This window comes from Triticum urartu, chromosome 5A (assembly GCF_056163025.1).
Source record: "Triticum urartu cultivar PI428250 chromosome 5A, HENAU_Tu73, whole genome shotgun sequence".
Taxonomy (NCBI): Eukaryota; Viridiplantae; Streptophyta; class Magnoliopsida; order Poales; family Poaceae; genus Triticum; species Triticum urartu.
The window spans coordinates 616577345-616591583 of record NC_141877.1 but is presented as its reverse complement, the minus strand read 5'-3'; the positions used below and the strand labels follow the sequence as shown (position 1 = coordinate 616591583).

General features: G+C 45.2%; 1 protein-coding gene across 1 annotated transcript; it reads left to right on the top strand.

The window, feature by feature from the left end:
* Positions 1–10391: 10391 nt before the first annotated feature.
* Positions 10392–12349, top strand: LOC125511074 (GDSL esterase/lipase At5g55050). Its single transcript, XM_048676352.2, has 2 exons — positions 10392–10740; positions 11400–12349. The coding sequence occupies exons 1-2, from the start codon at positions 10500–10502 to the stop codon at positions 12227–12229; spliced, it is 1071 nt and encodes a 356-aa protein (XP_048532309.2). The 5' UTR covers positions 10392–10499; the 3' UTR covers positions 12230–12349.
* The last annotated feature ends 1890 nt before the right edge of the window (positions 12350–14239 follow it).

The following is a 14239-nucleotide window of genomic DNA, read 5'->3' as shown; positions in this document are numbered from 1 at the left end:
GGCTTAGGATCTCACGCACGAGCACAATATCGCCGTCGCTGAAGATGACACCACTTGGTGCAGCTGAGCCTCCATGGCACCTCACCATAGACTTGGTGGAGAATATGCACTGCCACCCATTTGGCTCCATGGCCGGGAGGAGGAAGGACGATCACCACTTGGCCAGCAGATACAGAAGCTTGACGAAGACATCTGACAATTGTCTATGGCTGGATGTGTCGTGGCTTCTCCATGAAAGCCTTCCGTGATGAGCACAGACCAACCTGTATATTCATCTTCCCGTTGTTGCTGTTGGAGAACGTAGTAATTTTAAAATTTTCCTACGCACACGCAAGATCATGGTGATGCATAGCAACGAGAGAGGAGAGTGTTGTCTACGTACCCTCGTAGACCGAAAGCAGAAGCGTTAGCACAACGTGGTTGATGTAGTCGTACGTCTTCACGGCCCGACCGATCAAGCACCGAAACTACGGCACCTCCGAGTTCTAGCACACGTTCAGCTCGATGACGATCCCCGGACTCCGATCCAGCAGAATGTCGGGGAAGAGTTCCGTCAGCACGACGACGTGGTGACAATCTTGATGTTCTACTGTCGCAGGGCTTCGCCTAAGCACCACTACAATATTATCGAGGACTATGGTGGAGGGGGCACCGCACACGACTAAGAGATCAATGAACAATTGTTGTCTCTGGGGTGCCCCCTGCCCCTGTATATAAAGGAGCAAGGGGGAGGAGGTGCGGCCAGGCAAGGGGCACGCCAAGAGGAGTCCTACTCCTCCTGGGAGTAGGACTCCCCCCCTTTCCATGTTGGACTAGGACTTGGGGGGGGGAGGAGAGAGAGGGAAAGGGAAAGGGGGAGCGCCGACCCCCTCCTTGTCCAATTCGGACTGGGGGGGGAAGGGGCGCGCGGCTGCCCCTTGGCCTCCTCTCCACTTCCTCCACTAGGCCCATTAAGGCCCATTAGGTTACCGGGGGGTTCCGGTAACCTCCCGGTACTCCGGTAAAATGTCGATTTCACCCGGAACACTTCCGATGTCTAAACATAGGCTTCCAATATATCAATCTTCATGTATCGACCATTTCGAGACTCCTTGTCATGTCCGTGATCATATCCGGGACTCCGAACAACCTTCGGTACATCAAAATATATAAACTCATAATGAAACTGTCATCGTAACGTTAAGCGTGCGGACCCTACGGGTTCGGGAACAATGTAGACATGACCGAGACATGTCTCTGGTCAATAACCAATAGCGGAACCTGGATGCTCATATTGGCTCCTACATTTTCTACAAAGATCTTTATCGGTCAGACCGCATAACAACATACGTTGTTCCCTTTGTCATCGGTATGTTACTTGCCCGAGATTCGATCGTCGATATCTCAATACCTAGTTCAATCTCGTTACCGGCAAGTCTCTTTACTCGTTCTGTAATACATCATCCCGCAACTAACTCATTAGTTGCAATGCTTGCAAGGCTTAAGTGATGTGCATTACCGAGAGGGCCCAGAGATACATCTCCGACAGTCGGAGTGACAAATCCTAATCTCGAAATACGCCAACCAAACAAGTACCTTCGGAGACACCTGTAGAGCACCTTTATAATCACCCAGTTACGTTGTGACGTTTGGTAGCACACAAAGTGTTCCTCCGGTAAACGGGAGTTGCATAATCTCATAGTCATAGGAACATGTATAAGTTATGAAGAAAGCAATAGCAACAAACTAAACGATCAAGTGCTAAGCTTATGGAATGGGTCAAGTCAATCACATCATTCTCCTAATGATGTGATCCCGTTAATCAAATGACAACTCATGTCTATGGCTAGGAAACATAACCATCTTTGATCAACGAGCTAGTCAAGTAGAGGCATACTAGTGACACTCTGTTTGTCTATGTATTCACACATGTTTTATGTTTCCGGTTAATACAATTCTAGCATGAATAATAAACATTTATCATGATATAAGGAAATAAATAATAACTTTATTATTGCCTCTAGGGCATATTTTCTTCAATCTCCCACTTGCACTAGAGTCAATAATCTAGTTCACATCGCCATGTGATTTAATACCAATAGTTCACATCATCATGTGATTAACACCCATAGTTCACATCGACATGTGACCAACACCTAAAGGGTTTACTAGAGTCAATAATCTAGTTCACATCGCTATGTGATTAACACCCAAAGAGTACTAAGGTGTGATCATGTTTTGCTTGTGAGAGAAGTTTAGTCAACGGGTGTGCCACATTCAGATCCGTAAGTATTTTGCAAATTTCTATGTCAACAATGCTCTGAACGGAGCTACTTTAGCTAATTGCTCCCACTTTCAATATGTATCCAGATTGAGATTTATAGTCATCTAGATCAGTGTCAAAATTTGCATCGACGTAACCCTTTACGACGAACCTTTTTGTCACCTCCATAATCGAGAAACATATCCTTATTCCACTAAGGATAATTTTGACCAATGTCCAGTGATCTACTCCTAAATCACCATTGTACTCTCTTGCCAAACTCAGGGCAGGGGATACAATAGGTCTGGTACACAGCATGACATACTTTATAGAACCTATGGCTGAGACATAGGGAATGACTTTCATTCTCTCTCTATCTTCTGTCGTGGTCGGGTTTTGAGTCTTACTCAACTTCACACCTTGTAACACAGACAAGAACTCCTTCTTTGGCTGTTCCATTTTGAACTACTTCAAAATCTTGTCAAGGTATGTACTCATTGAAAAACTTATAAAGCGTCTTGATCTATCTCTATAGATCTTGATGCTCAATATGTAAGTAGCTTCACCGTGGTCTTTCTTTGAAAAACTCCTTTCAAACATTCCTTTATGCTTTGCAGAATAATTCTACATTATCTCCGATCAACAATATGTCTTTCACATATTTATCAAAAATGCTGTAGTGCTCTCACTCACTTTCTTGTAGATACAGGCTTCACCGCAAGTCTGTATAAAACTATATGCTTTGATCAACTTGTCAAAGCGTATATTCCAACTCCGAGATGTTTGCACCAGTCCATAGATGAATCGCTAGAGCTTACATATTTTGTTAGTACCTTTAGGATTGACAAAACCTTCTGGTTGCATCATATACAACTCTTCTTTAATAAATCCATTAAGGAATGCAGTTTTGTTTGTCCATTTGCTAGATTTCATAAAATGCGGCAATTGCTAACATGATTCGGACAGACTTAAGCATAGATACGAGTGAGAAACTCTCATCGTAGTCAACACTTTGAACTTGTCGAAAACCTTTTTGCGACAATTCTAGCTTTGTAGATAGTAACACTACTATCAGCGTCCTTCTTCCTCTTGAAGATCCATTTAATCTCAGTGACTCGCCGATCAATGGGCAAGTCAATCAAAGTCCATACTTTGTTCTCATACATGGATCTCATCTCAGATTTCATGGCCTCAAGCCATTTCGCGGAATCTGGGCTCATCATCGCTTCCTCATAGTTCATAGGCTCATCATGGTCAAGTAACATGACCTCCAGAATAGGGTTACCGTACCAATCTGGTGTGGATCCCACTCTGGTTTACCTACGAGGTTCGGTAGCAACTTGATCTGAAGTTACATGATCATCATCATTAGCTTCCTCACTAATTGGTGTAGTAGCCACAGGAATAGATTTCTGTGATGAACTACTTTCCAATAAGGGAGCAGGTACAGTTACCTCATCAAGTTCTACTTTCCTCCCACTCACTTCTTTCGAGAGAAACTCCTTCTGTAGAAAGGATCCATTCTCAGCAACGAATATCTTGCCTTTGGATCTGTCATCTGTGATAGAAGGTGTACCCAACATTTTCTTTTGGGTATCCTATGAAAACGCACTTCTCCGATTTGGGTTTGAGCTTATCAGGTTGAAACTTTTTCACATAAGCATTGCAACCTCAAACTTTAAGAAACGACAACTTTGTTTTCTTGCCAAACCATAGTTCATATTGTGTCGTCTCAACGGATTTAGATGGTGCCCTATTTAACGTGAATGCAGCTGTCTCTAATGCATAACCCCAAAACGATAGTGGTAAATCGGTAAGCGACATCATAGATTGCACCATATCTAATAAAGTACGGTTACGACGTTCGGATACACCATTACACTGTGGTGTTCCAGGTGGCGTGAGTAGTGAAACTATTTCACATTGTTTTAATTGAAGACCAAACTCGTAACTCAGATATTTGTCTCTGCGATCAGATCGTATAAACTTTATTTTCTTGTCACGATGATTTTCCACTTCACTCTGAAGTTCTTTGAACTTTTCAAATGTTTCAGACTTATGTTTCATCAAGTAGATATACCCATATCTGCTCAAATCATCTGTGAAGGTCAGAAAATAACGATACCCGCCGCGAGCCTCAACACTCATCGCACTGCATACATCAGTATGTATTATTTTCAATATGTCAGTTGCTCGCTCCATTGTTCCGGAGAACGGAGTCTTAGTCATCTTGCCCATGAGGCATGGTTCGCAAGCATCAAAATGATTCATAATCAAGTGATTCCAAAAGCCCATCAGCATGGATTTTCTTCATGCGCTTTACACCAATATGACCCAAACGGCAGTGCCACAAATAAGTTGCACTATCATTATTAACTTTGCATCTTTTGGCTTCAATATTATGAGAATGTGTATCACCACAATCGAGATCCAACAAACCATTTTCATTGGGTGTATGACCATAGAAGGTTTTATTCATGTAAACAGAACAACAATTTATTCTCTTACTTAAATGAATAACCGTATTGCAATAAACATGATCAAATCATATTCATGCTCAACACAAACACCAAATAACACTTATTTATGTTCAACACTAATCCCGAAAGTATAGGGAGTGTGCGATGATGACCATATCAATCTTGGAACCACTTCCAACACACATCGTCACTTCACCCTTAAGTAGTCTTTGTTCATTTTGCAACTCCCGTTTTGAGTTACTACTCTTAGCAACTGAACCAGTATCAAATACCGAGGGGTTTCTACGAACACTAGTAAAATACACATCAATAATCTGTATATCAAATATACCTTTGTTCACTTTGCCATCCTTCTTATCCGCCAAATACTTGGGGCAGTTCCGTTTCTAGTGACCAGTCCCTTTGCAATAGAAGCGCTCAGTCTCAGGCTTAGGTCCAGACTTGTGCTTCTTCACTTGAGCAGCAACTTGCTTGCCGTTCTTCTTGAAGTTCCCTTTCTTCCCTTTGCCCTTTTGAAACTAGTGGTCTTTGTCAACCATCAACACTTGATGCTTTTCTTGATTTCTACCTTCGTCGATTTCAGCATCATGAAGAGCTTGGGAATTACTTTTGTCATCCCTTGCATATTATAGTTCATCACTAAGTTCTAGTAACTCTGTGATAGTGACTAGAGAACTTTGTCAATTACTCTCTTATCTGGAAGATTAACTCCCACTTGATTCAAGCAATTGTAGTACTCAGACAATCTGAGCACATGCTCACTGGTTGAGCTATTCTCCTCCATCTTGTAGGCAAAGTACTGCCAGAGGTCTCATACCTCTTGACACGGGCATGTGTATGAAATACCAATTTCAACTCTTGGAACATCTTATATGCTCAACGGCGTTCAAAACGTCTTTGAAGCCCCGATTCTAAGCTGTTAAGCATGGTGCACTAAACTATCAAGTAGTCATCATATTGAGCTAGCCAAACGTTCATAAAGTCTGCATCTGCTCCTGCAATAGGTTTGTCACCTAGCGGTGCATCAAGGACATAATTCTTCTGTGCAGCAATGAGGATAATCCTCAGATCACGGATCCAATCCGCATCATTGCTACTAACATTTTTCAACTTAGTTTTCTCTAGGAACATATAAAAATTAAACGGGGAGCAACATCGCGAGCTATTGATCTACAACATAGATATGCTAATACTACCAAGACTAAGTTCATGATAAATTAAAGTTCAATTAATCATATTACTTAAGAACTCCCACTTAGATAGACATCCCTCTAATCATCTAAGTGATCACGTGATCGAAATCAACTAAACCATAACCGATCATCACGTGAAATGGAGTAGCTTTCAATGGTGAACATCAATATGTTGATCATATCTACTATATGATTCACGCTCGACCTTTTGGTCTCAGTGTTCCGAGGCCATATCTGCATATGCTAGGCTCGTCAAGTTTAACCTGAGTATTCTGCGTGTGCAAAACTGGCTTGCACCCGTTGTAGATGGACGTAGAGCTTATCACACCCGATCATCACGTGGTGTCTGGACACGACGAACTTTGGCAACGGTGCATACTCAGGGAGAACACTTTTATCTTGAATTTAGTGAGAGATCATCTTATAATGCTACCGTCAATCAAATCAAGATAAGATGCATAAAAGATAAACATCACATGCAATCAATATAAGTGATATGATATGGCCATCATCATCTTGTGCTTATGATCTCCATCTCCGAAGCACCGTCATGATCACCATCGTCACCGGCGTGACACCTTGATCACCATCGTAGCATCGTTGTCGTCTCACCAATCTTATGCTTCCACGACTATCGCTACCGCTTAGTGATAAAGTAAAGCATTACAGCGCAATTGCATTGCATACAATAAAGCGACAACCATATGGCTCCTGCCAGTTGCCGATAACTCAGTTACAAAACATGATCATCTCATACAATAAAATTTAGCATCATGTCTTGACCATATCACATCACAACATGCCCTGCAAAAACAAGTTAGACGTCCTCTGCTTTGTTGTTGCAAGTTTTACGTGGCTGCTACGGGCTTTAGCAAGAACCGTTCTTACCTACGCATCAAAACCACAACGATAGCTTGTCAAGTTGGTGCTGTTTTAACCTTCGCAAAGACCGGGCGTAGCCACACTTGGTTCAACTAAAGTTGGAGAAACTGACACCCGCCAGCCACCTGTGTGAAAAGCACGTCGGTAGAACCAGTCTCGCGTAAGCGTACGAGTAATGTCGGTCCGGGCCGCTTCATCCAACAATACCGCCGAACCAAAGTATAACATGCTGATAAGCAGTATGACTTATATCGCCCATAACTCACTTGTGTTCTACTCGTGCACAACATCAACGCATAAAACCTGGCTCTGATACCACTGTTGGGGAACGTAGTAATTTCAAAATTTTCCTACGCACACGCAAGATCATGGTGATGCATAACAACGATAGAGGAGAGTGTTGTCTACGTGGCCTCGTAGACCGAAAGCGTAAGCGTTAGCACAACGCGGTTGATGTAGTTGTAGGTCTTCACGGCCCGACCGATCAAGCACCGAAACTACGGCACCTCCGAGTTCTAGCACACGTTCAGCTCGATGACGATCCCCGGACTCCGATCCAACAGAATGTTGGGGAAGAGTTCCGTCAGCACGACGACGTGGTGACAATCTTGATGTTCTACTGCGCAGGGCTTCGCCTAAGCACCACTACAATATTATCGAGGACTATGATGGAGGGGGGCACCGCACACGGCTAAGAGATCAATGATCAATTGTTGTCTTTGGGGTGCCCCCCCTACCCCTGGATATAAAGGAGCAAGGGGGAGGAGGTGCATCCAGGCAAGGGACGCGCCAGGAGGAGTCGAGTCCTACTCCTCCTGGGAGTAGGACTCCCCTCTTTCCATGTTGGACTAGGACTTGGGGGGGAAGGAGAGAGAGGGAAAAGGAAAGGGGGGAGGGCGGCGACCCCCCTCCTTGTCCAATTCGGACTGGGGGGGGCGCAGCTGCCCCTTGGCCTCCTCTCCACTTCCTCCACTAGGCCCATTAAGGCCCATTAGGTTACCGGGGGGTTCCGGTAACCTCCCGGTACTCCGGTAAAATGCCGATTTCATCCGGAACACTTCCGATGTCCAAACATAGGCTTCCAATATATCAAGCTTCATGTCTCGACCATTTCGAGACTCCTCGTCATGTCCGTGATCATATCCGGGACTCCGAACAACCTTCGGTACAACAAAATATATAAACTCATAATGAAACTGTCATCGTAACGTTAAGCGTGCGGGTCCTACGGGTTCGAGAACAATGTAGACATGATCGAGACATGTCTCTGGTCAATAACCAATAGCGGAACCTGGATGCTCATATTGGCTCCTACATTTTCTATGAAGATCTTTATCGGTCAAACCGCATAACAACATACGTTGTTCCCTTTGTCATCGGTATGTTACTTGCCCGAGATTCGATCGTCGGTATCTCAATACCTAGTTCAATCTCGTTACCGACAAGTCTCTTTACTCGTTCTGTAATACATCATCCTGCAACTAACTCATTAGTTGCAATGCTTGCAAGGCTTAAGTGATGTGCATTACCGAGAGGGCCCAGAGATACCTCTCCGACAGTTGGAGTGATAAATCCTAATCTCGAAATACGCCAACCCAACAAGTACCTTCGGAGACAGCTGTAGAGCACCTTTATAATCACCCAGTTATGTTGTGACGTTTGGTAGCACACAAAGTGTTCCTCCGGTAAACGGGAGTTGCATAATCTCATAGTCATAGGAACATGTATAAGTTATGAAGAAAGCAATAACAACAGACTAAACGATCAAGTGCTAAGCTTATGAAATGGGTCAAGTCAATCACATCATTCTCCTAATGATGTGATCCCGTTAATCAAATGACAACTCATGTCTATGGCTAGGAAACATAACCATCTTTGATCAACGAGCTAGTCAAGTAGAGGCATACTAGTGACACTCTGTTTGTCTATGTATTCACACATGTATTATGTTTCCGGTTAATACAATTCTAGCATGAATAATTAACATTTATCATGATATAAGGAAATAAATAATAACTTTATTATTGCCTCTAGGGCATATTTCCTTCAGTTGCTTCTTCACCACCATTGCAACCATGCCAATAGAGGAAGAAACAAAAGGAACACTTACAGGTCAGAGAACCAACCGAGCTTATTCTCGAAGTTGTTGGCAGCTGGCAACTAGCCAGTATAGACAAAATCACCACCGTTGCAAGCCACTAGCCGATGCTCGAACACGGCGGCAGCGAACTCCTCGGCATAGCGCCAAATGCCATGGAGGCAAGACCCAATCTAAAAACACATCTAATACATACATGCTACACGAGGGCCTCTCCAGCCCCCAACCCCCCCCCCCCCCCCGCCCTGCCCCGACTAGCAGTCGCTAGCCGGGGTGGATGGGGTTGATGATCAAGATGGAACCTAGGAAACATCAGTGACTCTCAACAAAACTCTCTTAAGGAGACCCCTGTTCTCAGCTCTCGCTTGTTGGGTGATCTTAAAGTTTAGTCTGCTCCATTGTGCCCAAAAGAACGATACCACACGAATCAACATGCCCCTCACAAATATGATGCCAGCATGCCAGACAACAAAAACCCTATCCATGTTAGCTCTATCGGCAATAGAGAAATACAGTAGGAGCAGTTGACGCACCTCAAGGAATGATTAAGAGCCATCAGCCATTAGAAACTCTAGTGATGACAACCATACCCAAAATAGAAATCCACGAGAGATACCAGAAACCCCTACTAGAGTGCCACCCACACTAGAAAAACACGACATGCAAGAGCAAACCATGCGACATAGTGAACAAAAAAACACCGACAAAAACGCACCTGACCCAGCGACCCCAAAAAGCACACAAGGAAGTGGTGACACCCGGGGAGTTGACACCACTTGATGACACCTAGGAAACCGGCCTCATGGCACTCTTTTGTTTCTTTCTCTTCTTTTTTTTGTCCTTTTATGCAATTCGTCCTTCTTCATTTCGTTCATGTGGACACTTACCCTCGACGGAGAGAGACATGCCGCGTACGCTGGTTATAAATAAAAATCATATGCCTTTGAAATGAAAATCATACATGTGAACACTTATGAACATGTGGCACTCGCCGAGCTAGCACCAGTCGATGACGCCTACGGAATTTCAGGGCACCCCTCATCCGTTTCGTTCATGTGAACACTTACCCGAGAGAGAGACGCGCCGCTTACGCGGATCATAAACAAAAACCATCCATCTTTCAAAAAACAGTGCTATCATAGTACAGTACATGTGAACACTTACACCCGGGAGAGACAGAGAGAGGCGCGGGCACGCCAGACCATGGAAAGGGAACCGGACGGAGACCCGTCCCATACGATCGTTCGTCATTTTGGCCGTTTGTTTATGTGATCGCCCTGCCGTCTTCTCCACACCACAGAGCACATACACACGCTGGAACAAACGTACGCACTCCTCTGCCGCGCGCGCTCTTTTTCAGTACACACATGTAGAAGCAGAATGTTTTATCCTCCATTTCAGAAAAAAAGAATGTTTTATCCCTCCCGTGGTTGAACGCTTGCTTCCACTCGATCCTGTGCGGCCTATATAAATTGCCGTCAGCCGAACCTCCTGAACTCAACTCATTGTCTAGTGTGAGAAGATAAGGAGTAGTACGAGTGCAAAACACAAACCGCGTTAGCTGCTCGGAGTAACACTTGTTTGTTCGTCTGAGCTACCTAGCAATGGCGGTTGCCAGTGTAGTCGCTTGTTGCTCCCTGGTTATCATGGCTCTCATGGCCGCGGTGGCGACGGCGGGGTCCGTGCCGGCGGTGTATGTGTTCGGGGACTCGCTGGCGGACGTCGGGAATAACAACCACCTGCTGACGCTGCTCAAGGCGGACTTCTCGCACAACGGCATGGACTACGCGGGCGGGAAGGCCACCGGCCGCTTCAGCAACGGCAAGAACTCTGCAGACTTCCTCGGTGCGTTGCATACCCATTTTACCATCCATTCTTTCTTTGCTTGTTGCGACGGCCCGAGCTAGGTTAGTTACTACGGTTGTTAACAAAACCGTTACCAGATTTATAGATTACATAAATGATATAGGTTCGATCCGCAAGTTCTTCTGCTTATGCAAAAAAAAAGGAAGAAGAAGAGGAAGAAATCTGCACTAATCCCAGCAGCTACGCTGCATTCACGGGCAAGATAATTTAGTATTTTAGGCGGTCCATATTCCTCACTCACAATTTGACTTGAGAAGGCATTTTTTACTATATATGAATATATCCAAGTTGTAGCAACTGTGACTTGGCCAGTTGGAGAAGGCATTGACTGATAGAGAACTTCAACTTCACTGCACATATACCTAGAGATTTGGCGGCCATAAGAAATTATGCATTCTTGTAGACGTACGTTGTTATCTTGGCCATGTCTTTCAACCCAACCAAAGAATGCAACGTAGTTGTCCCGAGCTAGCAATTGGTGAGTGAAGTCAAAGTTGTTCCCATGCAACATCTCCCTATCGAGGGACCATACCGACGTACGTGTAGTAGTGTACGTTCTCACGGTTCTAATCCGGAGGACTGCAGCTAGTTTTGATGTTGATGTATGCTGATTGTGAGTTTGATGTTGATGCATGCAGCCGACAAGCTCGGGCTGGCGACCTCGCCACCGTACCTGGCACTGTCCTCCAGCAGCAACGCCAACTACGTGAACGGCGTCAGCTTCGCCTCCGGCGGCGCAGGAGTCTCCAACGCCACGAACAAGAACCAGTGCATCACCTTGGACAAGCAGATCGAGTACTACTCCGGCGTGTACTCCTCCCTGGCGCGCAGCCTCGGGCAGGCCAAGGCGGCGACCCACCTGGCCAGGTCCATCTTCGCCATCACCATCGGCAGCAACGACATCATCCACTACGCCAAGGCCAACAACGCCGCCACACCCTCCCAGCAGCAGCAGTACGTCGCCGCGCTCATCCAGTCCCTCTCCGGCCAGCTGCAGAGCCTCTACAACCTCGGCGCGCGCAAGGTGCTGTTCCTCGGCACGGGCCCCGTGGGCTGCACCCCGTCGCTGCGGGAGATGAGCTCCGCCAAGGTCTGCAACGCCGTGGGAAACGCCATGGCTGTGCAGTACAACAAAGCGGCCGAGGGCGTGCTGAGCGGCATGGCCGCCAAGAACACGGACCTGCACTACGCGCTCTTCGACTCCTCCGCCGCGCTGCTCCGGTACATCAACCAGCCGGCGGAGTACGGGTTCGTTGAGGCCAAGGCGGCGTGCTGCGGCCTCGGGGACATGAACGCCAAGATCGCCTGCACCCCGCTCAGCAGCTACTGCGCCAACAGGTCGGACCACGTCTTCTGGGACTTCTACCACCCCACGGAGGCCACCGCGCAGAAGCTCACCGCCACCGCCTTCGACGGATCCGCGCCCTTCATCTTCCCGATCAACGTCAGGCAGCTCAGCGCCATATAGAACTGTACGTAGACCACTAGCTAGATTCATCATCCGCGCTAAATACAGATTGTGTCCACATGTACGAAATGTATAGAAAAAAAATCAAATCTATCCTTCTTAAGAAGTTGCTCCTCACTATTTCCTATTCTCTCATCATGCACACTGTCCACCTCAATAATGTGCCATGTCATTTACTATGTTATATTTCTGCTCTCTCGCAAGGCCACGTCATTCTCTTTTCCTGGCGCCATCCCGCACGTCATCCCTCGATGCCTGACTTTTTTTGCGTGTCTCCACCTCTGTACTAGCGGTTGGGCTGTACGAAGCGGCTTCTCGGCCTTTCAATGTTTGGAAGCCTGTATGGGCTGCTCGGACTTTCAATGTTGGAAGCCCGTATGTTGTACCCATTAGGGTTCCCGCATCGCATCGCTTGCTTTTGCAGCGCCTCCTCTGCGTCCTTTCTTCTCCACAACTGCCCCTCTTCCTCTTCACCTTCTCCAATTCTTCATTAATGGAGAGAATGCATCGGCACCTTAATTTGCCTCCTCCTCTCCCATGTCTGCCTTACCCACCATTTTTTCTCACAATTAATACCCTCCCCGTCCTACCATAGATGCGTCCTCTTTTTCTCCCCGGCTACAGAATATCACCCGATCCGTCCTCTTCTTCTCCTCGGCTATAGATTTTCGTGGCCTTCGCTCCCTCGTCCTACCATCACCTTCAACTTAATTGACCACCACACGCATCAGCCAGGAGAAGGAAAGCGTCGTGTGGTTTTCGACAACTGCTCCATGATCTGCTGCGACGAGAAGAGATACTGCCAGTCAAAGAGTATTACAAGGTAAACCCTAGATCACAAAAATAACTTAAAGTAGCAAATTTACCTTTTACTGTTTTGATTTACTCTAGCAGATTGCGTCAAAATCCCTTTGAAGAAGACAATGCTACCATCCACTGAAGGTAAGTACTGTGCCTCCATTTTCTTAGCAAGATTGTATTATCATGCATTAATACATCTTATTTTCCAATGTACTAATTTTGCATAGATTGTATTGTCATGCATTGCTAAAGAAGACATCTGAAGAAATTACTTTGCACAAATGCAAAAATATCTGTTGATAGTATGACTCCCATAATCGAACATGCAGACTATTTTTGTTGTTAATGCTCTTATCAACGATGGACAATTCTAACCTGCTAGTCACGTCACGGAGATACATCTTATTTTCCATGTCTACACATCTCCTTTTGTGTTGTTCAACAATTATAGTCGGACACTGTTTCAATTTTGGCCATGACTGATACTGCATGGTGGTTGAATCTGCCAGAGGGTGGCAGTTAGGTCAGCCATAGATGCGTGCCACTGTTTCCTAGCCCGAGAGGTCAGATCTAAGTCTATGCAATTCAGTTATTTCAGTATCCTTCCTTTGGCTATTTAGTCCATTGGGGTATGTTTCTCCCGTGTGTATAGACAGGTGCAGTGGTTCTGGTATGAAAACTTCAAGCTTAAGTTGCTGAACTGAATCAGTGTAGTGTGCAATCCATCTTGACATGACATCATGTAACTAAAATTAGGAAAAATGTGTTGCCCAGAAATGACATTTTATTATTGAAAACATTATTACCCCCAAGGGCATAATTTATGCCGCCATTATGGGACCATACCATATGATTCATGAGCCTATAATGATATGTTGGAAGATGCGATTCTAACATAGGTTTCTGAACGCCGAGCTACTCTGTTTTTCTACATCTAGAATTTTTAGTGATATATTTTCTTCTCCGGTCTTCTTCTTTACCAAACATACAAATCTATATTTGCGTAATTGGATGAGATAATAAGTTAGGACCTTCCAATATGTCAGAAACTTGGAAAATTCTGATGTGGTTACAGCAGGACGAGATGCATTTTAGTTGTCCAAGAGGTATCATCTCTCGATCAAATGCATATACACAAATGATGATATCTTACTATGTCCTTATACTCACGTGATAATAAGTTTCTTTCTTTAGTTGTGTTTTTGTTAT

Bases quoted from the DNA above. Each gene is read 5' to 3' on its own strand.
- LOC125511074 (XM_048676352.2), top strand. From the start codon at position 10,500: ATGGCGGTTGCCAGTGTAGTCGCTTGTTGCTCCCTGGTTATCATGGCT. The intron at 10,741-11,399 runs GTGCGTTGCATA...TGATGCATGCAG, and splicing joins GAACTCTGCAGACTTCCTCG to CCGACAAGCTCGGGCTGGCG.